This window comes from Neophocaena asiaeorientalis, unplaced genomic scaffold (genome assembly GCF_003031525.2).
Source record: "Neophocaena asiaeorientalis asiaeorientalis breed wild unplaced genomic scaffold, Neophocaena_asiaeorientalis_V1.1 scaffold743, whole genome shotgun sequence".
NCBI classification, from domain to species: domain Eukaryota; kingdom Metazoa; phylum Chordata; class Mammalia; order Artiodactyla; family Phocoenidae; genus Neophocaena; species Neophocaena asiaeorientalis.
The window spans coordinates 823,700-847,217 of record NW_020174055.1 but is presented as its reverse complement, the minus strand read 5'-3'; the positions used below and the strand labels follow the sequence as shown (position 1 = coordinate 847,217).

At 41.2% G+C, this 23,518-nt stretch overlaps 1 protein-coding gene across 1 annotated transcript in view; it reads left to right on the top strand.

Moving 5' to 3' along the window:
- The window catches only part of OTUD7A (OTU deubiquitinase 7A), a 198,086-nt gene that overhangs the window by 8,242 nt on the left and 166,326 nt on the right, over positions 1-23,518 (top strand). Inside the window, exons 2-3 of the mRNA XM_024754292.1 lie at positions 9,750-9,844; positions 11,392-11,546. Of these exons, the coding sequence (XP_024610060.1) occupies positions 11,396-11,546 (151 nt within the window). The 5' untranslated portion in view covers positions 9,750-9,844; positions 11,392-11,395. The remainder of the gene's footprint in view (positions 1-9,749; positions 9,845-11,391; positions 11,547-23,518) is intronic.

Here is a 23,518-nt window from a genome sequence, read left to right as displayed (position 1 = left end):
GGGCATGGTTAATGGTTATCTTATTGTTTAATTTGTATTCCCCTCATTATTACTAAGGTTGATTATCTTTCCATATACTGATTTGTCATGTGAGCGTCCTGTAAACTGCACATTCGTAAAATTTGACAAATTTTTCTTGTTCCATGTGTCTTTAATTATTCGTATATGTTCACTATCTATTCTGAATGTCAATCCCTTGCTTATTATATATTTTCCAAAATTTTCTCCTGTTCTATCTAAGTTTGAAGTTTTACAGGAATTTTTTGTCATTCAGAAGTTTATCGATTTGGCATTTTTGCTGTTATTTGTTTTATCACGTTTTTCTGTGATGGGCTTTTGCTTTTTGTATCTTAAGAAGGCTTTCTGTATGAGTTAGGGCAGGCTAAATGCTACGATAAACATTCCCCAAATCCTGGTGCTTTAACAAAGTACAGTTTTATTTTTTGCCGTATGTCAGCCCAGTGTGGGTAGCATGGAGAGCTCTCTCTCCCATTCTGTCTCTCTCTGTCTCTCACTCTGTCTCTGTCTCTCTCTCTCTCTCACACACACACATTTTCCATCCTCTCTCATTGGTCTCTGTCTGCCCCTTTCCACACTACTTTAATCAAGTACTTTATGTTTGATGTGTGGTGGAACACACTTCTGCATCCACTTTGAACTTTATCAAAAGCGCTTTGGAATTTCTTGCTCCTTTATTCTTCTAAGTTTTAGAAACTGTCAAATTCCATAAAAATTCTGTTGTGATGGCATTGAATTTATTGTAAGAATTAGAATCTTAAAAATATAGTCTTCTCATCCATTTATTTTTCTTTCTTTCCTTCAATAAAGATTGTTTTCTGTCCAAAAAAAAAGTTTCTCTCATGTTTGTTGTGTGATCCCTAGTTAATTATAGAAATTTTAATGAAATGGATCCTTTTTGTTTTTTATAAAAATGATTAATTGGCTAATGTTAGTATGTAAAAAAGGTATTGATTTTTGTGTGTTGGTCTTGTTCCAGCCATTTAAAATGTTCTCGTTTGTCCTAAGACTTGGTCATGGGCTTGTTCTGAACTTTGATGGCATTGCTTCTAAAGTTTGCATTATTAGGTAGGATCATTGTTATAAGTTTGGAATAGCCTTTAATAAGTAAAGGAAGTTTTCTTCTATTCCTGATTTGTTTCGAGTTAGTATAATGAAGGATGTGAGCTTTTCAGCATCTTTTGAGATGGCCATATGGTTTTTCTTATGGAAAGTGTTAATATAGCATATTAACATTTGGCTAATATGTTTGGCTGTTAGTGACAGAGAGACAAAATAATAGGGGATTTAATAAGAGGGTAATTTGCTTCTCTCTCGTGAGTCTGGGGTGAGCATTTCAGGGATGGCAACTCCACAAATCCCCAGGACTGCCTTCCTGCCAATTGTATCTCCCTGTACCCTTACTCCAATATCAAAGACCCTCGATGGGGCTGGGACTCCAGGGCCCTTCTTTGTCTTTTTATGTCTTTTTCTACAGTTGGATTCAGTTGCTAATCTTTTAAGGTTTTCATCTATGTTTATAAATGACATTGGCCTGTGACTTTCTCTTTTCTGTTGCTTCTTTTCTAATTCTGACATCTGAATCATTTTCTCTTCATGTAGCAACTAGGAATAAGTTCCACTATAAATCACCAAGTATTTGACTTATTTGGCTTGAACAAATAGGTATTCATATGAGAAGAATGATGGGAAGTCCAGAGGGGTGAGGTCTAGGGCCTGGGCAGATGTTCAGTGATACCATCAGGGATGGACTTGTAACTCCACCAAACTTGCACTTTGCGTCTTGTCCTCTGACTTTCTACAATACCTCACAGACCCAAGATGGCGGGTATCCTTGGAGATGGTATTTCCTTGCTTAAGGCAGAAAGGAGGAGGAAAGGCAAGTGGGAAAGGACTGTCAGTTAAGCCTGACCCCTTCTATCAGGGAAGCAAAATCTTTCCGATAAACTCAACCCAGTTGACTCCTGTCTCCATCACATAGACCAGAATCGTTCAGTGTGGCTGCATCCAGATCGGTGGATCCCAGGTCAAGGGGGAGAGATTACCAGCAACTGGCTTTGACCCATTTTGATTCATCCCCTGGTACTAGGAATGTTGTCAGTCTCCCAAACTCAAGGGTTCTCCACTGCGACCTGATAAACCAAGACTTTACCAGCAGTAGGCTGGTAAAGTCTACTAAGAAAATGAATGAGTACCTTTCCATTTCTTTCTACACTCTTGATCCACTTTTCACTCTGTTACCAAATTTTTGTGTCTTTGTTTTCCTAGCACAGCACCTATCCATTCTCTACTCAGAAACTCCCAGCAGTTTCCCACTGGCCTCGTGTTAGAGTCCAGATACTCACCCTGACAGCCAGTGGGTCTGACCCTGACCTTTACCTGCAGTCACCATGCCCACAGCTCTCCTGCTCATGGTATTCCTGGATCTGGAAACATACAAGTGGGTTTTTGCCTCTTGGCCTGTGCTCATGGTACTCACCGAGCTTGGAATGTCTTCTTCTCAGCCTTCCTAAATCCTCCTCAAAAACTCATCTTACATTTGGCCTTTTTCATTCTGCCAGGCAGAAGGAACTGCCCCCTTTCTAGTATCCTAATGATTTTGCTTATAAATCATATTATAGTATCTATACTAGTCTGAGTGGAATTATGGTTATTTTCGAGTCTACCCATCAGAATGGAGTAGGAACTTGAATTTAATGTTTTTATTTCGTTTGTTCACTCAGCAGATTTTCTTAATTTCTGATATATTCCAGCTCATGGTGATGTTAATGCAAAAAATAGGAACCCTGCCCTCCAGGACAATGCTCAGAGAGAGAAGGAGGCAAGTAGGTCAGCAGTGGCAGCCCAGGACCTATACACCTGCTTGAAGTGTTCCTCTCCTGTCATGAGGCCATGGAAGGAGCCTGACCCTTTAGGCATTTTTTTAGACTCTTTTAACTCGATAGCAAGTACATCGTTTCCCAGAAGACCCGAAAAAGATGATTGAAATCAATAGTAGAAGTATAAACCTGATTAGTGAGTTGTTTGGATCTTTTTAAACCCTTGTTGATGCCACGTTAGTCTGGTTCAGACGTAGATTTTATGCCTGTGTAACAGCTAGATTTGTGAGGCTGGAGAATAAAAGCATAAATCCTTCAAAGCAAGGGAGTCTTGCAAGCATTCCAGTGCTGGAGGCTTGAATTGTGCAGGGAAGCTCTGCTGGAGATTTGCAAGGATGCAGTTATGCTCTGACATCCAAGTGCCCTTGGAAGGTGATCATTCCTGGGAGTGGGCACCTTCCACAGTTGCAGGGTTGTCACTGTCCTCTACAGCTCAGAATAAGTACCACCATGTCTCATGGCCTTAAAAATGTACTTCCATGTTCAAGTATTATCTTCAAAATGGGTGATTATTATTTCTTGTGGATTCTCTAAGAATTGTCTTGTCTTTAATTTGAGTTTAATGTGGGAAGCAGCATGGAAAAAGCAGTCTGTAACTCTTTGGGGATCTTGAGCCTTGAATGTGATGACAGCTGTACATCTGTTCTCATGTTAAGAACTGTTGAAGAATTAGAGATTTCACTTATTAACATGTCATTTCCATGCACACAATAGAAAACCTCAGTAGATCCTACACTCAGTACTATTACCAAAAGTATAAATTTTCGGAGAGACATTTTTCCATCTTTCCATCCTGGGAGAAAAGTCATTAAAAGGTGTGATTGAGTGTCTACTAAGGAAATGTTTTACTTCTGATCATACATCGATGCACATACTGTGTTTCAAAGGCACCATACATTTGGACATGAGAACATTTGAAGACCCCATACCATTATAAAGGGTTGGTGAATGGCAACCTTAGGTGTAAGTGGGTCTTTGTGGGAATCATTACTCTGCTACTGGGCTCTCTGATCTTCAGTAAAATGGAACAGAGCCACCTGCTTCGTGGAGTTGTTGTCTGAATGAGAGTTAACCCACCCATAAAGCCCTTAGTATACTCAACATCATCCTGGGCCCTTGGCAAATCGTAGTTGTTTTCCTCATTTAGCTATAGAGAGGATTTATACCCATGGGAAGAATGTTTCTCATTGTCCAACTCCTTTCAAATAAATTTGGAAACTAAGATGAAATGGAATAAATCTGTAGGAAAGTACAGTCTAACACAACTGAATCCTATAGAAATAGAAAGTCTAAACAGGGTAATTTCCATAGAAAAAAAATAGAGGAGGTTGTAAAGGGTTCCCTTCAAAAGAAGCATCCGTAACAGATTGATTCACAGGGAATATCTACCAAACATTCAAATATTAGGTGACTCCAATGCTACTTAGGTTATTGCAAGAGAATTGAGAAGGAAGATGAACTTCTGATTTTGCTCTGTGTGTAGGATGTTGACTGTGAAACTTGACAAAGATTGCACATAAAAATAAAAACCATGTATCAAGCTAATGCATTAATATCAACATAGGAATTTTAAATAAAAACTAGCAAACTAAAGAAAAAAGCACACAAGAAAAGAAATACCAATGAATGATTAAAGGAGATTTAGTCCAGAAGTATGAGTAAGGTTTACTATTAGAAGTTTATTAATAGATCTTAAGAAAAATATCATGTGAAAGTCAACATCCATCCATGATAAAACTATTCAGTAAGGTATATGGGTACTTTCTAAACATATGTACACATGTGTGTATAGCCCAAAAGCCAGCAGCCAGCATCTTACTCAGTGTGGCAATACCACTAAAGTTAGGAGCAAAACAAAGATGCCCATTACCTCTATGAATAGTTAATATTATACTGAATTAGTCAATTTGATCAGGTAAGAGAAAACAGAGACTTAAGAAGTGAAAATTCAGAGTAACAATCTCTATTTGCATATGACGTGATTGTATATCTAGCAAACCAAAAATAAGTGAAAAAAAAGACCCATGGATAAATTTCTGCAAACATTAATTAAGAATTTAGTAAAGGAGCAGGATATAAATTTAACAGCCAGAAGTCAATAGCATTGTTTATAAATATGATAACCAGTTAACACACATAATGGGAGAAAAGATACCTTTTATGGATACCTAGGCATAAATGCAACAGGAAAATACAGAAATAGACCCAATTGCATATGCAAATCTACCATATAGCGATGAAGACATCTGAAATCAGAGGGGCTTCCCCACTGATGGGTTTTTTTTTCCCTAAGTGGTATTAGAATAGCTGGATAGACAGGGAAAATGATAAAATTGGATCCATTCCTCACTTGATGCACCAAGGTCAAGTCCAACTGCATCAGCGCTTTCAATATAAAAAAATAAAACCCTTCAGTTAGTAGCAGGAAACATGAGTGAATTCCTCTATAATCTGGCAATGGGAATTTTTTTTTCAGATTAAGAGTCAGAATCCAGAAGCATTAAAGGAAAAGATAGAAAACTATATATAAACTAGTTTTAACAGACACATTTTAGAACAGTTTTAAGTACACAGCAGAGTTGAGCAGAAAGTATGGACAGTTCCCATATAACTCCTGTCCCCACACACGGAGCCTCCACCGCTGTCAGCATCCCACACCAAAATGATACATGTGTTACAATCAGTGAACTTACACTGGTACATCCTCATCAACCAGGGTTCATAATGTACATCAGGGTTCACTCTTGGTGTTGTGCATTTGTTGGTTCGAAACCTTGGGAGTTCTCAGGGAGAAATTCAAAGCTGGCCCACGTTCTCATATTTAATGAAACTTAACTTACCCAAGGAAAGAAGCAAACAAATAAATGTGTGGAGTGCTTTCTAGGAAGTTGGATGGTTCTTTATTTGGTTATATAAACCTTATCATTTAAGGAGCTTATCGTTTAAACTTGACATCAACTTGCTGATTTAATAAGGAACAAAAGCCTAATGCATAATAAAATGTGAGGGAAGTGCATTTTTAGCATTATTTCCATTTTAGCAGTATTTCCCAAAGTGTGGAATAGCCCAGCCTGTGGATAAGCCTGGCCCCCAGCCTCCACATGTGACATGCACAGTCCTCTGTGTGTGTGTGTGTGTGCGCGTGCAAGAGAGATCTGCGTGTTAAGAGGGTGTCTCCGTGGCAATAGCTTTTGTCCTATCTAGTTGGGGTCCCTGCGTGTGTAGCATGACAGAGTTTACACTGTCACAGGGGTTATAGGGTAGCACCGCTGGGACCGAGCACGACTGCGGTTGGTTGGTCAGGAGTCAGGCAGGACGCTGAGGGGAGCCACACAAGAGACATCCTCGATGTGACAGACAGACCAGAGCACCTTTGAGTGTGCAGCACACCCTCCCAGGACTGTGGCCTCAGGGAATCAGGGGCCTGGGAGGGAGAGAGGGAGCCAGGGGTTGTGACAGGCTAGGCCAGGCTACAGTTGCCCAGACAGAAGGGCATGGGAAGGACCTCTGTGCTCTGGGCTCCCGGGTGACCCTCGCAGGGCTCCCAGCAAAAGAACGGCCACCTCAGTCTCACTGCCTGTTGAGGGGAAGGTAAAAGGCCGAGGACAGCTCTTGTCCCAAGAGGAAGACCAGGACACATCCCCTCAGCGCCACCCAGCTCTCCCTTCTCAAACCTCCATCACCTCACACACAGAGAGGAATCATGCAAATACCTTCTCAATAGATAACCAGCAAGGACCTACTGTGTAGCACAGGGAACTAAACTCAGTATCTTATAATAACCTATAAGGGAAAAGAATCTGGAAAAGAATATATATATGTATATATTTATATATATGTAAAACTGAATCACTTTGCTATACACCTGAAACTAACACAACGTTGTAAATCAACTATACTTCAATTTAAAAAAATAAATAAAATCATTTATTAAAATATATAACATATATTTTTAAAGAGCACATAAATTATTTTTTAAAATACCTACTCAAGGATAAAGAGCGTGTCCCCCAAAATGTTTTTAGGAAAATGCCTAGCCAGGGGCCTGGTCCTCAGGACGTGGTTAGTGACTCTTCTGATTCTCAGAGAGTTGTCCCCATGCTGGTGGTTTGTGACCAGAGCCAAGGGTACAGCCCCCTTGTAGGCACATAGGTGGCCCTCGGGAAGGGAACTGGCAGCTGGCGGCCCCCCACCATGGCCTCAAGGGAACAATGCTGTGTTCACTGTACCTGCTGCATAAGCCACAGAGACACCCCCGCCCACGTGGAGTCGTCCTCACAGGGCGGCTGGGAGCAGGAGAAGGGCAAGTTCATGGCTATGTAGAAATGGAAGGAAGGACTCTCAGTTTCATTTTTTATCAGTTTTCACATAACAACCAGAAACGTCTGCTCTTCTCTCTTTTTTGAGACATTCAAACCACAGGATGTTACAACAGAAAGTGTCCTTAGCTCACTTAACCAAAGCGCTGTATTTTGCAGGGAAGGGGCCGGAGGCTCCAGGATGAGCTTGGATGGTGAGTGCAGAAGCACCTCCCCTGACCCCCCTGCCTGGGCTCCCCACAGAGTCCCACTGTGCATTTCCAGGCCTCCACTTCCATCTGCCCTGGACTCAGGGACTGGGGCACAGCCAGGAAGGAGGGTGCCTGTCATCCTGCCTGTGTCTGAACAGTGATACTCAGCAAGGTGGGGGCACACCGTGCCTCTGGTGCTCTCGGGAACGAGCACCTGCCTGTCTGCATCCATGCCTACACGTAATCAATTAGCACACCTGCTGGTATTTCCAGCGGGACTGGGCGAGAGCAGTGAGAACACATGCATCCCCTCTATCATCCAGGCTAGCTCTTCAGAGCTTCCAGAGGCAGCAGTTCGGCTCCTCAGTGGAGACCTGGGCAGGGGAGTGTTGTCCTTATCATCACCGGTTGGATAATAGCTCACTTTTACTGAGCATGTGCTGTGGGCCGGTGTGTTTCATGCACTAACTCCTTCAAACTTTAGATCGGCTAAGAGGTACTATTATGATTTTAATCCACCAATGAGTAAACTTAAACAGTGTACCTGAGGCCACACAAGCAGTGGTGGTGGAGCCACTTTGGCACCGAGAGACTGATTCCAGGGCCAAGCCCCATCCCCAGACTGCACTGCGTCTCCTAAGGCAAAGCCACAGCGGGAACAGTTTGACACACCCCTGTCCCCGGGGCAGGAGGCAAGACCCTCAGAGAAGTTCTGTCCAAGGGCCAAGATATAGAGCTGGGATATGGCCACCCAGGCCCTCACAGGGCTAGAACGGGCCAGGGGTGCCTTGGCCATGCAAGGCAGGTCGAGGGGCCTAGCAGTGCTCTCTGGAGGGCTGGCATGGGGTAGTGGGGGTGAGGATGGCCAAGGTGGCCGGGAGCCCGTGTCCCCACTGGCCTGGCTCCTCCTGTGTCGTCACAGCACGTGAATGTGTGGCCTCAGTGGCATTAGGTTTAAGAAATAAGTCTTCAAGGGGACGTGCACATCAGCCTCTTGCACGCAAATGTTTGTACTTGAATGTGGCGAAAAGGTCATTTGAAGCCCACCCTTTAATTTCTGTCTATGTGGAGGACAAGGCACAGAGGAGGAGGTGTGGGCATGAATCTGCGTTGCAGCGTTGGTGAAAGCCGGTCTTGGTCCCAGGTTGGCAACCTGGTGTAAGTGTAGAAATGATTTAGGTTGAGTTATGCACAACAGCCAAAAGTTGGAAACAACCAAGGGTCCTGCTACAGATGAATGGCTAAACAAGGTGTGATCCATCCATACGGTGGATTATTATTCAGCCTTGTTGTGGCCTGCATTCTGTGACCTCCCAAAATTCATATGTTGAAGCCCTAACCCCCAATGTGATAGTATTAGGAGGCGGGGCCTGCGGGAGGTGATAGGGCTTAGGCGAAGTCATGAGGATAAAGCCCCCATGATACAGTTAGTGCCCTTTTGAGAAGATACCAGAGCACTTGCTCACTCTGCCACGTGAGGACCCAGGGAGAAGGTGGCATCTACAAGCCAGGATGTGGGCTCCCACCAGACACCGGAGCTGCTGGCACCTTGATCTCGGACTTGCCAGCCTCCAGAACTGTGAGAAATCAATGTCCCTTGTTTGAGCCATCCGGTCTGTGGCATTTTGTGACAGCATCCTGAACTAAGATGAGCCTTAAAAAGGAAAGAAATCCCAACACCTATTACAACACAGATGCACCTTGAAGACACCATGCCAAGCAAAATAAACCAGTCACCGAAGGACAGATGTTATGTGATTTACTGATAGGAGGCTCCTGAAGCCGTCAAATTCAGAAACAGAAAGTAGAGTGGTGGTTTCCAGGGGCTGGGGGAGGGGGGAAATGGGAGTTATTGTTTAATGCGGACAGAGTTTCTGTTGGGGAAGATGAAAAAGTTCTGAAGATGATGGTGGTGACGATGACGCACAGTAATGCAGAATGTACTTAATACCACGGAACTGCACGCTTAAAATGGTTAAAATGGTCAGTTTCATGTGTTGTATGTGCTACAACAATAAAAACATGCAAGATTCAATGTATTGATGGGGTGCTTACTATTAAGGTTGAAAACAGCTCTGTAATGGGAAAGGGATCCTCACTGAAATATAAGTACTTGCTACAAGGAAGAAATTTGAGACACCACCCCCCTTGCAGAAGCCCCCAGACGTGGGAGGTGATGGCCACCCAGTAAGTAGGTATCTGTAGGGCCCAGGAAGGCAGCGGGCTTGATGCAGGCAGTCAGCCGAGCCCCAGGTGCATCTCCTGTGACACGAAGCAAAGCCTCAGCCTCTGGCTGACTGTCAGGAGAGTAACATGCTCTTATCTTCTGCTTTGTCCCCCAGGTGGCAGTGACCAAAGAAGAGGCTCTCCTGGCCAAGGCCCCAGTACATGGAGAGAAGGAAGACAGCAATCTTCTAATTGGAGCCATATACATTAGGTCAAAGCATTTTCTTATTTTCGAGCCACACCAACTCAAAAATCACACCCCAGTCAGAGCCATGTACAAGCTGGTGTAGTAACAGTGAGTGTCTCTGAGGTCACAGGCCCCACTCTCTCGTTCCTCCATCCTGGCACCTTTAATGAGCTTATTTCTCCAACTCTTACAAATGCTCAGGTGGGCTCAGAGAAGTTACACAGCATGACACAGCTCATCACAGGGGCAGAGCTGGGGCTGAGATTAGGCTAGCATTTCTGGCTCTAAAGCAGCAGCAGTCGGCACAGACCTAGCCCTCTGAGCAGAGTCCATCCAAGTGCTTATCTTGAAAAAGGAACGGGACACTCATCAATAGCATGGGATTTAAACTCACCCCACGACATGTAAAGTTAATTACATATTCATTAGGATAACATTTTCCATCATCTTTACTCAGCAAACTTTCTGTGAAGGTCCAAATAGTAAATATGTTTAGTTTTTAAATTTTAATTTGATCTGTTTATTTTATTTATTTATTTATGGCCGCACTGCATGGCAAGGTGGATCTTAGTTTCCCGACCAAGGATCAAACCCATGCCCTCTGCAGTGGAAGCACAGATTCTTAACCACTGGACCTCCAGGGAAGTCCAGTATGTTTGGTTCTGTGGGCCTTATGGTCTCTGTTTTAACTGCTCGACTCAGCCACGTGCACAAGCGACCACAGACAGTACGATGAGTGGGCGTGTCTGGTTCCAATACAACTTTATTCACAAAGTCAAGTGGTGGACCATACTTTGCCAACCCCTTATTGAAGGAGACAGAGGGTGCATTTGTGCTTTATCAGGCATGACTGTATTACCACTGGTGGTCCTGGTTCACTGGTGGGAGTCACCCTCACATGCTGTGTGCTGGTTGGTTTTCCCCAGCAGCCGGCTGGCACAGTCGGCCTGTGGTCAAGCTGCAGGGCACTGTTTTATCCCCCTACCTGGGATTCTTCTGCCTAGGAAATCTGAGACCTTTATGAATTTTGTTGGATTGTTGTCGTGAGAATGACAACTCTTGGAAAGTTGGCGAACGGTTTGTCCTCTTCAGCAAGTGTAGTATTTCTGTCGACTCTGGACTGATGTGGAATCTTTCCTAAGAGCCAAGTGAGGGGGAGGGCTGAGGTGGGCACAGGGATGGGTCAGTGATAAAGGCGTAGGTGGGATATAGTGGCAACACAATTACATTTGTGGAAGTGTTACAGGTCTGCATAACTTGGAAGGGGATTAGAAATCTAGCGACTCCAAATGAATCTTAAGATCCGGTGTTTAATTTTTCTAGACCAACCTAGACCAGCCTTTTCAATCGGTAGTCACTGAAATAGAACGCAAAGTAGGAAGCACGGAGCTGGGAATGCCCCCTCTCTCCTGTGGCAGCTACAAAGGGAAGACGTTTGAGTCTGACTTTTATTATTTATTGTCACACATCAGGCAATCAGGCAATGTCCCACATTAGCTCAAATATATGGCACAGCAAGCAGAACTGGTTTCTTCTCTCCATCATGTTTGCCTCTCTGTTCTCTCCTGCAGATGGATGGTTTCTAGCCTGCTTCCAAACCCCACCTCGGCTGAGTGTTGGGCGGCCCTTCTACACGATCCTATGACTCTTGATATGGACGCAGTCCTGTCAGACTTTGTTCGGTCCACGGGGGCAGAACCTGGTCTGGCCAGAGACCTGCTGGAAGGTAGGCCTCCTCCAGCCCACCCCCCAACCCAGTGACAAAAGATAAGAAGGTTTCTCTTACCTGACGAGGGTGGTACTTGGACTCCTAAAAAAGCAAAAGAAGGTGTGGATGATGAAATCACTTTTGTTATTCTTGTCTTTCTTTGGGGAATGGAATAGATCACCCAACTCTCTACAGTAAAAGAGCAGAAGGCATTAGCTAAGCTTTGCTTTGCATTAAAGCTTACACATACCGAGTCAAAATCTACCAATACCTATTTTTTAAAGAAAATATATTTAGTAAAGCAGAAATTAGAGAACATGCAAAAAAACACTTTTATTGGAGACCGTAGCTTCTTATCTTTGTCTTAGCTGAGACAAAAATACTTTAGGCCAAAGTTTTTGGTGAAAGAACACCTAATAGCCAATAAAATAGTTGAAAATAATTCACAAGCAAGAAGGCAAATTCATCCTCAAGCTTTTAGAGTAGATATCATTCACTACATGAAAAATGTGCATAGTCCATATTTAGAATGTTTTCAGATAGTTATTCAGCTATAGTCATAATGAAATAAAAAGTAATGTTTAGTTTCAGTCTCTAGAATGGATTTACTTTGTGTATTTTTGAAATTTCTTTTTTCGTGGTGGGGTAAAGGGAAGAAGTGGGAAGAACCAATTACAACTTCTTAGGAGAGTCCTGTGTGTGAAAGGGGAAAATTTTTAAACAGTTAATCTTTGCTTCATATGTATAAATTCCTACTTGTGAAATTAGCAAATACTTGGTCAAGTCGTGTTAAGTCACAATGATTCCTTCATTCACTTAGGGAAAAATATGAATTACTGTAGATTTGTATGACTGGAGGTAACTATTCAATCCTATTGAAAAGTAGCCGCTTATTGGGGGATTCTGATAAAATGGGAGTAGTTTTTAAATTTCCCTGAACCTCCCAGAATTTCAAACAAACTCGGGGTTTACCATAAAATATGCTTAGAGAATATCAGTGATATATGTGAATCAAAGTGCTGTTCTAACATCTCCCTGATAGCTTTCACTGCTTTTCTTAATTTCAGTGAGCAGTTATATGGAGAAGTAGGTTTACAGTGAGATTGGCAACAAGGGCTGGGGTCAAGTCCAGACTCAACATTTACTGGCTACGAGATGCAGGGCAAATTATTTCATTTCCCTTAAGCCTCAGTTTTTTTTCTGTACAATGAGCCTAACCCACTTTCCAGGGTGATCGTAAACATTAGGAGTTGTGACGTAAATGCTCAGGTGTAGTGAGCAGCGTGTAGAGATGCTCAGACAGTAAGTAGCAGAAGATCTTGTCCATGGTTGCCCTCTTTGCAACTAGTACTGACCTCGCTGCTGAGATCTGGTTAGGCTTCAACTGGAAGCAAGAGTTGTCAACTCTTTTCTTTTTTCTTTAATTTTATTTTTTAAGGGAAAATACAGGAAAATGACTTTTTGTGTACAGTTCTAAGAATTCGAACATGTGTATAGATTTGTGTTATTATGACCGCTCTCAGAACACAGAACTGTCGCATCACCCCCAAGTACCCCTCCTGCTCTCTTTAACGCTGTGCCTTCCCCAACCCTGGGCACTGGCAACCCCTGCTCTGTTTTTTTATCACTTTGGCTTTGTCTCTTTTGAGAACTTTATATACATGGAGTCACGCAGAACCTAATCTTTTTAAACGGGCTTCCTTTCACTCAGCATAATTATTTTGAGATTCATTTGAGCTGTTGTGCGTATCCATAGTTTGTTCCTTTGTTCTACTGAGTGGTACCCATTGTAGAGATGGACCATGGACTGTTTAGCCATTCACCTGTAGGGGGCATTCAGTTGTTTCCAGTTTTTACAGTTAGACTAGAACTGCGATACTCTTGAGAACAGGGGTTTTGTGAACACAGTTTTAATTTTCTAGGGTAAACACAGGGGAGGGATTGCTGGTTCACATGGTAAGTATATGTTTAACTTTAAAAGAAGTTGCCAAACTGTTTTCCAGAGTACAATACCGTTTTGCATTTCCACCAGAAACGTGTGAGAGTGCCAGTTGCCCCACATCCTCACCAGCTCTTGGCTTTTTAAAAAAAAATTTAGCCATTGTAGTAGGTTTGGAATGGTATTTCCTCATCGTTTTAGTTATCATTTCCCTAGTGACTAATGATGCTGAATTTTTTTCATGTTATAATTTTTCATCTGTGTATTTTCCCTGGCAAAATATCTGTTCAAGCCTTTTTCCTATTTCTCAGCAAAATTAGGTGGCTATTTTTTTTAGAGTTGAGTTTTGAGAGTTCTTTATATATTCTGAGTATAAATCCTTTGTCAGATACGTGATTTGCAAATATTTTCTCCCAGTCTGCGCTTGACTTTTCACTCTCTTAGCAATGCCCTTGGCAGAGCAGAAGTTTTTAATTTTGAGGAAGTCCAAGTTATCATTTTTTTTTTCTTTTATGGATCATGCTTTGGATGACATGTCTAAGAACCTTTGCATAACCAGGTCATGAAGATTTTCTCCTGTGTGAACTCTTAAAAGTTTTATACTTTTATGTTTTCATTTAGATTTCTGACTCATCTTGAGTTGATTTTTGTATAACGTGTGAGATTTAGGGTAAGGTTCATTTTTATGCGTATAGATGACTGGTTGTTCAAACCATTTTTTGAAAAGCTTATCCTTCGTCCTTTGAATTGCCTTTGCACATTTGTCACAAACCAACTGAGGGTATTTGTAGGAAACTATTTATTGATGCTGGTTCAGTTCCACTGATGGCTATGTCCATTCCTTAGCCAATACTCCACCGTCTTGATTACCATAGCTTTGTAGTGAGTCTTAAAATCAGCATGATTCTTCCAATTTTATTCTTCTTTTTCAAAAGTGTTTCAAGTATCCTATTTTTTTGCCTCTCCATATAAACTTGAAGATTGGGTTACCTCTATCTATAAAGTTTCCTGCAGGAATTTTTATTGGAATTATGTTAAATCTATAAATCAATGCTAACTATGTTACGTCTTCCAACCCATGAAGTCAGTGTAGCTATATTTTCCATTTTTTTAGGCCTTATTTCAGTGCTTTCATGAACATTTTGTAGTTTTTAGCATATCAGATCCTGTACGTATTTTGTAAGATATATATCTAGGGAGGAATTGAACTTCTGTAGATGGTATTTTTTTTAAGTTCGGTTTCTAATTGTTCATTGCTCGTATATAATCAACATGCAATTGATTTTTCCATGTTGTCCTCATATCCTGCAATCTTACTAAACTCAATTATTTGTCCAAGAGTGTGTGTCTGTGTGTGTATTCCTTGAAATTTTCTATGTAGACAATTATGTTGTTTCCTTTCCAATGTGTATGCCTTTTATTTATATTTCTTACCTTACTCTTATTCTTCACTTATTCCTGTTTATTGCACTGGCTAAGACTTCCAGTTAGAGGTTGAATAAGAGTGGTGAAAGGGAACATCCTTGCCTTGTTCTTGATCTTAGAGGGAAAGCTTTCAGTCTTTCAGCTTTATATAGAATGGGTTTTTGTTGATGTTCTTTGTCAGGTGAAGGAAATACCTTTCTGGTCCTAGTTTGCTGAAAGTTTTATCATGAATAGTTGTTAAGTTTTTTCCAAATGCATCTTCTACATCAGCTGATATGGTTGAGTTGTTTCTATTCTTTAAACTGCTAATATAATGTATTGCATTGATTGCCTTCTAATAGTAAACCAGCCTTTCAGCCATTATTTCTTTAAAGATTTTTTCTGCTGCACATTTTTCTCCTCTCTTAATGGGACTTGGGTGATATAAAGCTTAGGTCTTTTGTTATTGTCTTACAGGTCCCTACAGTTCTACTCAATTTGTTTTCCAGCCATTTCTCTGTCAATTTTTCAGACTGGATAACTTCTGTTGATCTACTTATAAATTTACTGAATCCCCTGTCATCTCCATTCTGTTACTGAGCCCATCCAATGACTTTTTATTTTATTTGTTGAATTTTTTCATTTCTAACATATCCACTTGATTCTTCTTTATATCTTCTGTTTCTTTGCTGAGACTTTCTGTATTTTTCAAGAGTGTTTGCTCTCTCTTACTGGTTAGAAAATATAATAACTGCTTTAAAGTCTTGGTCAGATAATTTCAATATCTATGGCATCCCAGCATTGCTATTGAGATTTCCCTGGGTTTTTTGGTATAGTGAGTAAATTTCTATTGTATCCTAGATATTTTGAATATTATGTTTTGAGACTTTGGTTGTTTTTTAAATCTTATGGCAGATATTGTTATTTTTGTTTTAGGAAGTAATTAACCCAGTAGGGTTCAGACCACAAGTCCTCAGTTCCCCAAGACTTCTGTGGATCGTGGTTTCGACATCAAGTCTTTGAGAAGTGCTGTTGGATCTGTCTGGTGTATGTACCACCTACTGGCCAGTCTGGGACTTAGGCAAGTCGTCTGTCCCATATTTTACTGCTCCAAGTCTCTGGAGTCTATTTAGGGTCAGATCCATACATGTGCAGTTCAGGGGTAAGCCCAAGAGTTCATAAACAACTTTAAGGGGTTGCTTTCCCAAGCTCCTTCCTTATCATAATTGCCTCGATAGTTCTGCGTCCCTGGGACTCTGCTCTCCAGCCCTTCAGCCAGCACCCTGAGGCTGTGTTTGCCCCGCACTCCTGCACACTTGATTTGACTGCACCCATCTCAGAGCTGAGCAGAGGCCAGAGAGAGAGCAACAACAGTGGGGCTCGCCACACCCGCTGGGATCCACAGCTCCTCTGATTAGAGAGGAAGGTTCTCTGCCTTCCTGTTCTGATTTCCTGCCATCTCCCATTGCTGCCACAGGATTGCTTGAGGTCTGGGGCACAAGAGAACTGAGGAAAAAAATTTAAGAAAAAAAAAGATAAATAAGGGACTTCTACACTCTCTCTGAACATTGTAGACCCCCTTCCTGCTTCTTGAGCCAGAGGAGAGGTCTCCTCTTGGAACCAATGCCCACTTCTGAGTTCTGGGCTGCACTGAGTTCACGTCAGAGAGACTGGAAATAAAAAGTGATAAACTCACCACCAGTTCTGTGGTCTTCTTCCTCAGTCTGCCTGCTCTCATTACTTCTCTGAATAATGAAGTAATAGGTGAAGTAATAATGAAGTAATAGTAGCAGGTGAATAGCTGCTTTCAGTAGGAGAGACGCAGTGGGGTGTCCTTCCTTCATATACCCTGGAACCTGTCTTCTGTTTCTACAAGTGGGAAGGCCATGGTTACCTACGTATGGTGGGTTCTTTAAATTGTCAAAGTTATTTGGGTCAAGATTTTTCTAAAAGTCAGTGTTTCAAAGAACAAACTATTTTCATTGTGAGGTCTCAGATCTTTCTAAGGGTAAAAAAATTTCAGTGATGGCAGAAGCTGGGTGAAAGGTACATGGACCCTCTCTGTAGTGTTTTTTAAACTATTTGTGTGTTTTTATGGAAGCAACCTAAATGTCCATCGACAGATGAACAGATAAAGAAGACGTGGTATATATATACACACAATAGAATACTCAATTATTCATATAAAAAAGAATGAAATAATGCCATTTGCAGCAACATGGATGGACCTAGAGATTATCATACTGAGTGAAGTAAGCCAGACAGAGAAAGACAATTATCATATGATAGCACTTACATGTGGGATCTTAAAAAATGATACAGATGAACTTATTCACAAAACAGAAAAAGACCCGCAGACATGGAAAACAAACTTACAGTTACCAAAGGGGAAAAGTGGGAGGGGATAAATTAGGAGTTTGGGATTAACAGATACACACTACTATACATAAAACAGATAACCAACAAGGATCTACTGTATAGTACAGGGAACTATACTCAATAGTTTGTAATAACCTATAAGGGAAAAGAGTCTGAAAAAATGTATATATACCTACACATATATGTGTGTGTGTGTGTATGTATAACTGAATCACTTTGCTATACATCTGAAACTAACACAACATTGTAAAACAACTATACTTCAATTCTTAAAAAGAGTAAAGTAAAAACAAATTGTGTTTTTAATTAATTTATTTTTTAAAAAAATAAAAAGTTAAAAACACACAGTGATGGGAATCACAGTACAGTAGAGGAAGGCCAGTGAGAAGAAAGAGTAGCAGAGGCTGATAGAAATCTGGCAAAAAAGGCAGGATAGGGACAACGGGATAAGCAGAGACAAAGGCAGAGGAAGTGAACAACAATCAGCCTCTGGGTGGAAGGGTGTGTCCTTACCTGGCCGCGGGCTTCCCTTTGCCAGTTGGTCAAGTGGTCCTTCTGAAACAAAGGTCAGGTTGGGTGACTTTGTTTCCCAGATTCCTCTGATATCCCCTCTACCTGCAGAATAAACTCCTTCACAAGCCACTCAAGTCCCTTCAGCATCCAGCCCTGCTCCATCCCTTCTGCCTCATCTCCCACTGCATCCCTTCACCATCCTTCTCCCCAGACACACCATACACCTCTGTGCTTGTGTTAAAGCTCATGTCTAGTGCTGCCCACTCCCCCGCACACACACTCTGTCTCACTCTTTATTCTACTCCTCTTCCAAGTTAGACCACAAGCTCCATGACAGCAAGGACCCTTCCAGGTTTTGCCCACTTTGTCCCCCCACCATTGGTACATGCTAGCCCCTCAATAGTGTGATCTGGCTGCTGGGAACCAGGAACAAGCAACCAGAAGGAAATCCTCATGTGCATGGAGACAAACAATAAACAGCATAAATGAGTTAGATGGTATTTTAGTGGTTAATGCCATGGAGAAACCCGTATAAGGGGAGCAGGTATTGGGTGCGGGTATGGGTGCAATTTTAAGTTAAGGTTGTCAGAGAAGGCCTCACTAAAAAAAATGGAATCTGAACAAAGATTTGAGGTATGAGAGAGTGGATACCCGGGAAAGAAGTTTCTAGGAAGAGTTGGAATGAGTTGGTCATTCCTTGCCATTCCTCAGAACTTTGTAGACTTCTATTACAACAGATATTTGGTTGTGTCTTATTTGATAATTGATCACATACTTTTTTTCCTCATTAAATTAGAAGTTCTTTGGAAAATAATCTGAAAAAGAAAAATACATATATACGTATATATGTGTGTATGTACGTATAACTGAATCACTTTGCTATACATTTGAAATTAACACAACATTGTAAATTAACTATACTTCAGTTTTTTAAAAAAGTTAATAATGGAACCAATCTAAAGGGAGTTTTCCTGATTAAATTAAAGGGATATATAAAATATAAAGAAAAAGGAGTTCTTAAAAACAAGGGCAGTAGCATTGATGACAGTAGTTAGCATTTATGGGGCATTGTTCTATATCAGACGCTAGGCTCTTTAAATGTGATGTCTTATTTAATCCATGCAACACGTTAACAAAGTCTTAGCTTTCCCATTGTAGGCAAGAAAACCGAGGCCAAGAAAATTCCTTGAATTTACACAGTCAGGACATAGCAGAACCACATGTGAATCCACTTGTGACACTAAATACCAGGTTTTTTTCTGCAAAACCGGATCACCTACCATTGATTCCTGTACCCACTGTGTCCTTGTAGAGTATAGCAGCATTTCGCATGCTATGTCCATTCGGAAGAATTTTAATGAATCACTGGAGGAATGTTTGAGTAACCCATTTTATGATGTGACTAATTAACTTTTCAAATAAAGTACCACTTCAAGAGACCACAAAGACTCTTCAAAAACTAGAACTAATAGCTAACATTCATGTGCCAGGCACTGTCTGGCCACTTGACATATATTAAAAGTTGGTTAAAAAGATTTTCGAGTGGGAGGCCAAACACGTGGGTTCTTAAAGTGTCAGTTCCCTACTTAAAGAGAAAGCGACTCTCACACTTCTACAATAACTGTGAATTTCAGGCCTTGCAGCTTTACCAAGATATTCTTTCCATGCCTCACTTATGTTGCTATCCATGGGGGACAAATATCCTTGAGCAAAGAAGCCAGGCTGCATTTAGAAAAAACATTAACTGGAAATTAACATTTCACATGTCCCTAGTCTAATTTTTCAGAATCTTTGTGGAATTTTCAAAATTAAGGACCATGGTGACAAGTGAGTTAAATCGTATTCTCAAAAATATATATGCACGTCGGGAAGCTGTCCACGTATTTTGAAATGCATGTATGTTTACCAGTTGAGTTGGTAATTTGATAACCAAAGTTTCTAAAGTTGTTTATGAGGAAATATACCCTTTTCCAGTACTGGGTTCCTTGGGTTTGAAGTATATTTAGTTTGGAAATATGCAAACAGTGGTCCAGCTCGTATGGAGAGGCAACTCCCAATCACTTGCCAGTCATATTGACAGGTAATTCCATTAACCTTTGCGTTTGGCCTTTGAAAATGTTCCTATGATACAGGGACAGCAGCTGCTGGCTTGGATAAATGCAGTAATGCTCCAAAGCATACACCCAAGAAATGGGGGAGAGATGGAGGCAACTCAGGGGAGCATGTGTTTAGCAGAAGTCTCTCCTTAGCCTGACAGCTGATCATCCACCCCCAGCAAACCCACAAGGCTGCCATGGAACATTTCACAGGTGGGAGAAGCCCAAAGGCCCTCTGCCTGGAGCCTGGCCAGTTGCCGTGGCTGACCCAGGATGCTTTGGCTCCAAGAGCCACACTAACTTATTAAACACCCAGGAAACCAAAGTGGGCTCCAGAATGGTCACACTTTTAATTACAGTGAGAAATAAAAGTGTCCCAAGGCCAGATTCACCACATGTATTTACCCAGAGCATCCTTTCTCTGCAGTCAAGCTAGATCTGAAGCCCAGTCTTGAACACACGTCACCTAATTTACCAGGAGAATTCACTGCTCTAACTTTTTTCAAATTTGCATGATTAGAGGGCTGCTGTGAGCAAGTCCCACATCCCTGAGTGGGAAGAAAAAAGCAGCCTGGTGACTGTGAATCCTGAGTGGGAATTAGAGGAGAAGGTCTGATGGCCTCTGGCCAGAGCCGGGATTACTTTTGAATCTAGAATTGATTACTGAAATGAAACCACAGATTCCTCCCCCTACTGTCCTGTCCCCAGTGGGGGCAGCTCTGCCGTTAGATTAGTCGTATTTGAAATAACAAAAAAAAAATGTCCTCTCCAGGATCCAATTTCCAAGACACCTCCTCTGGCATGGTCCCATTCAGGAGGAAACATTTTCTCCTTAGACGGGTGAGTGTATTTAAATACTTGTGAAAACAAACTGAGACCATTAGGACTATGTGTGGTAGTTCTGTTCTGGCACGCTAATCAATTAAGTAGATCCTTCGTTTCCTTTCCCTTAGGGAAGATTGTAACCCCAGGTACCATCACTGGCTGCTTGAAATTAAATGCTTCCTCTCTGGAAAGCCAACCACATCCACTTCGGTCTTTCTGGAGGATGTCTCCACCTGAGCTACCCACCTTTTTGTGTTCTTCTACCTTGCTCCCCTGATAGGCATGTTCCTCCAGGGCTCCTAGCCCTGTGTACTCAGTAACGCAGACTAAATGGAATTTCATTGAAGAGGCATCCCCAGCAGCTTGTGGGTGGACTTCTTAATGGAGTATGTGATGCAGTTAGTAGGATCTGTGTCCCTTTAACCCCCTCCAAGTGTCTTCACTGCCACTCTCCCAGCCTCTTCCTGCCCCCTAGTCAAGCAGCTCACTGCTCAATACCTGATGATATTAAAGAATTATTGTCAGTTACTTTTAGATGTGATACTGTTACTGAGGTTATGCTAAGAAATATACACACACTGAAATAGTGATGGATGAAATGATATCACTCTGAGATTTGGGAGGTGGGGGAATGGGTGAGATTAGAAATAAAACAAGATTAGCCATGAGCTGATTATTTATTAAAACTGGGTGATGGATGCACATGGGTTCATAATAATCTTCTGTATATTTCTGGATGCTTATACAACTTTCCATAACAATAGTTTAAAAGCAGCATCAGGAAACTTTTGCTTCCAGCCAAGATGGAGCATTAGGAAATGGGCTTACCCTCATGCTTGAGAAAAGAGAAGAGAGTAGTGTGTAAGAAACAAGCCACTGAACTTTAGACAATGAAGGACAGTGATCCCTGAAAGATGGGAAACATACAAGGGTAGTCCTGTGGTTGCCGAGCTCATGGCCTTGAGAGTGTTTCCAGGATGTGGTGTGGAGAGAAGGATCCGAGATGGAGCCCAGCAGACTGCCTGTCTTGAGTCAGAGCTGAGAGTCGGGGAGTGAAGGAGATCAGAGCAGAGAGGAGAGAGATGCACAGGAAGAACGCCAGCGATGTACCAAGGGTTTGCCTCTGCTACTTGGCATGTGTGTAAGGAAGTTATGTGCAGCTGGGGAAAGAACCAACTAAGATTAGAGGGAACAGTGCCCACCAGCAACACAGAACTAAGTACAGTGTCTGTGCCCACCCATCAAATAGGAAAAGAACCGAGTGTGATTTCTAGAAGGGTGTTGCCTCAGTAATGGCAAATAATTAACCCTGGAATAAAAACTGCCCTGGTCACACCTAAAACCATAGAAGCAAGACCCAAAAGGATTAAATTGTTTCCAAGAAATGTAACTACATTCCAGAACACAGCTGAGTAATAGTTATTGGAATATAAACTGATCCAGCACCAAACAATATAAAATTCACATTGTCTGTCATCCAATCAAAAGTTAGCAGGAATGCAAAGATGTGGGAAAGTATGACCCATAATGAGGAGAAATTATTCAATCAAAACCAACCTAGAACTGACATAGATGGTAGTATTATCAGACAAGGACATTAAGAGTTATTAAAAGTTGTAAAAACAGCAGAGTTGAATAAATTGTATTCTGTATGTTCAAAAATCTAAGTAAGGATGTAGAAGATATTTTTAAAGACCCACATCAAACTTCCAGATATGAAAACTACATGAGTTTAAAAATTAACTCAATGAGATTAAGAGCAGATTGAATATTACAGAAAAACAAAGATTAATAATCATAGAGGCATAACAATAGAAACTATCCAAAATGAGACAGAGAAAATAAAATTAAAGAAATTTAAAGCATGTCAGTGAGTTGTGGAAGAAGTGCAGTTAACCTAAAATATGTGTAATTGAAATTCCTGAAGAGGGGCGTGAGGGACAGAAAAAAATAACTGAAGAAATGAGCAGTACGTAGGGGAAATTTCTATCACTAACCTTGTTAGAAAAAAAGAAAGGCCTCAAATCAATGACCTCAGTTTCCACCTTAAAAACTAGAAAAAGAAGAGCAAATTAAACCCAAAGCAAGCAGAAGCAATGAAACAATAAATATCAGAATAGAAGTAATGAAACAGAACAGAGAAAAATAATAGACAACTCAATGAACTCAAGAGTAATTCATTGAGATCAATAAAACTGATAAACCTCTAGCCAGATAATCAGGGAAAAAGAAGATAAATTAACAATATAAAGAATGAGAAATTACCTTAGTACAGATTGTATAGACACTAAAAGTATTATAAGGGAATATTATGGACAAGTTTATATTAATAATTACAACAACTTAGATGAAATTGACAAATTCCCTGAAACGTGCAAACTACCAAAGCCGATGCAAGAAAAAGTAAATAACCTGGATATCTCTCTATCTCTTAAAGTGATTTAAGTTGGAGTTAAAAGCCTTCACTCAAAGAAAGTTGCAGGCACAGACACGTCACTGGTAAATTCTACCACACACAGAAGAAATTATAGCAGTTTTACACAAACTCTTCCAGAAAATCAAAGAAGAGCTATACTTCCCAATCCATGCTATGAGGCCGTAGTACCCTAATACAAAACCAAACGGTCCAGAGCAGATGTTCCTCATGAAGATCAATATGAAAACTCTAAACAAATTTTTAGCAAATTGAATTCAGTAATATATAAAAAGTATAATACATCATGACCAGGTGGGTTTTATCCCAAGAAAGCAAAACTAATTTAACATTCAAAAATCAATCAATGGGGCTTCCCTGGTGGCGCAGTGGTTGAGAGTCTGCCTGACGATGCAGGGGA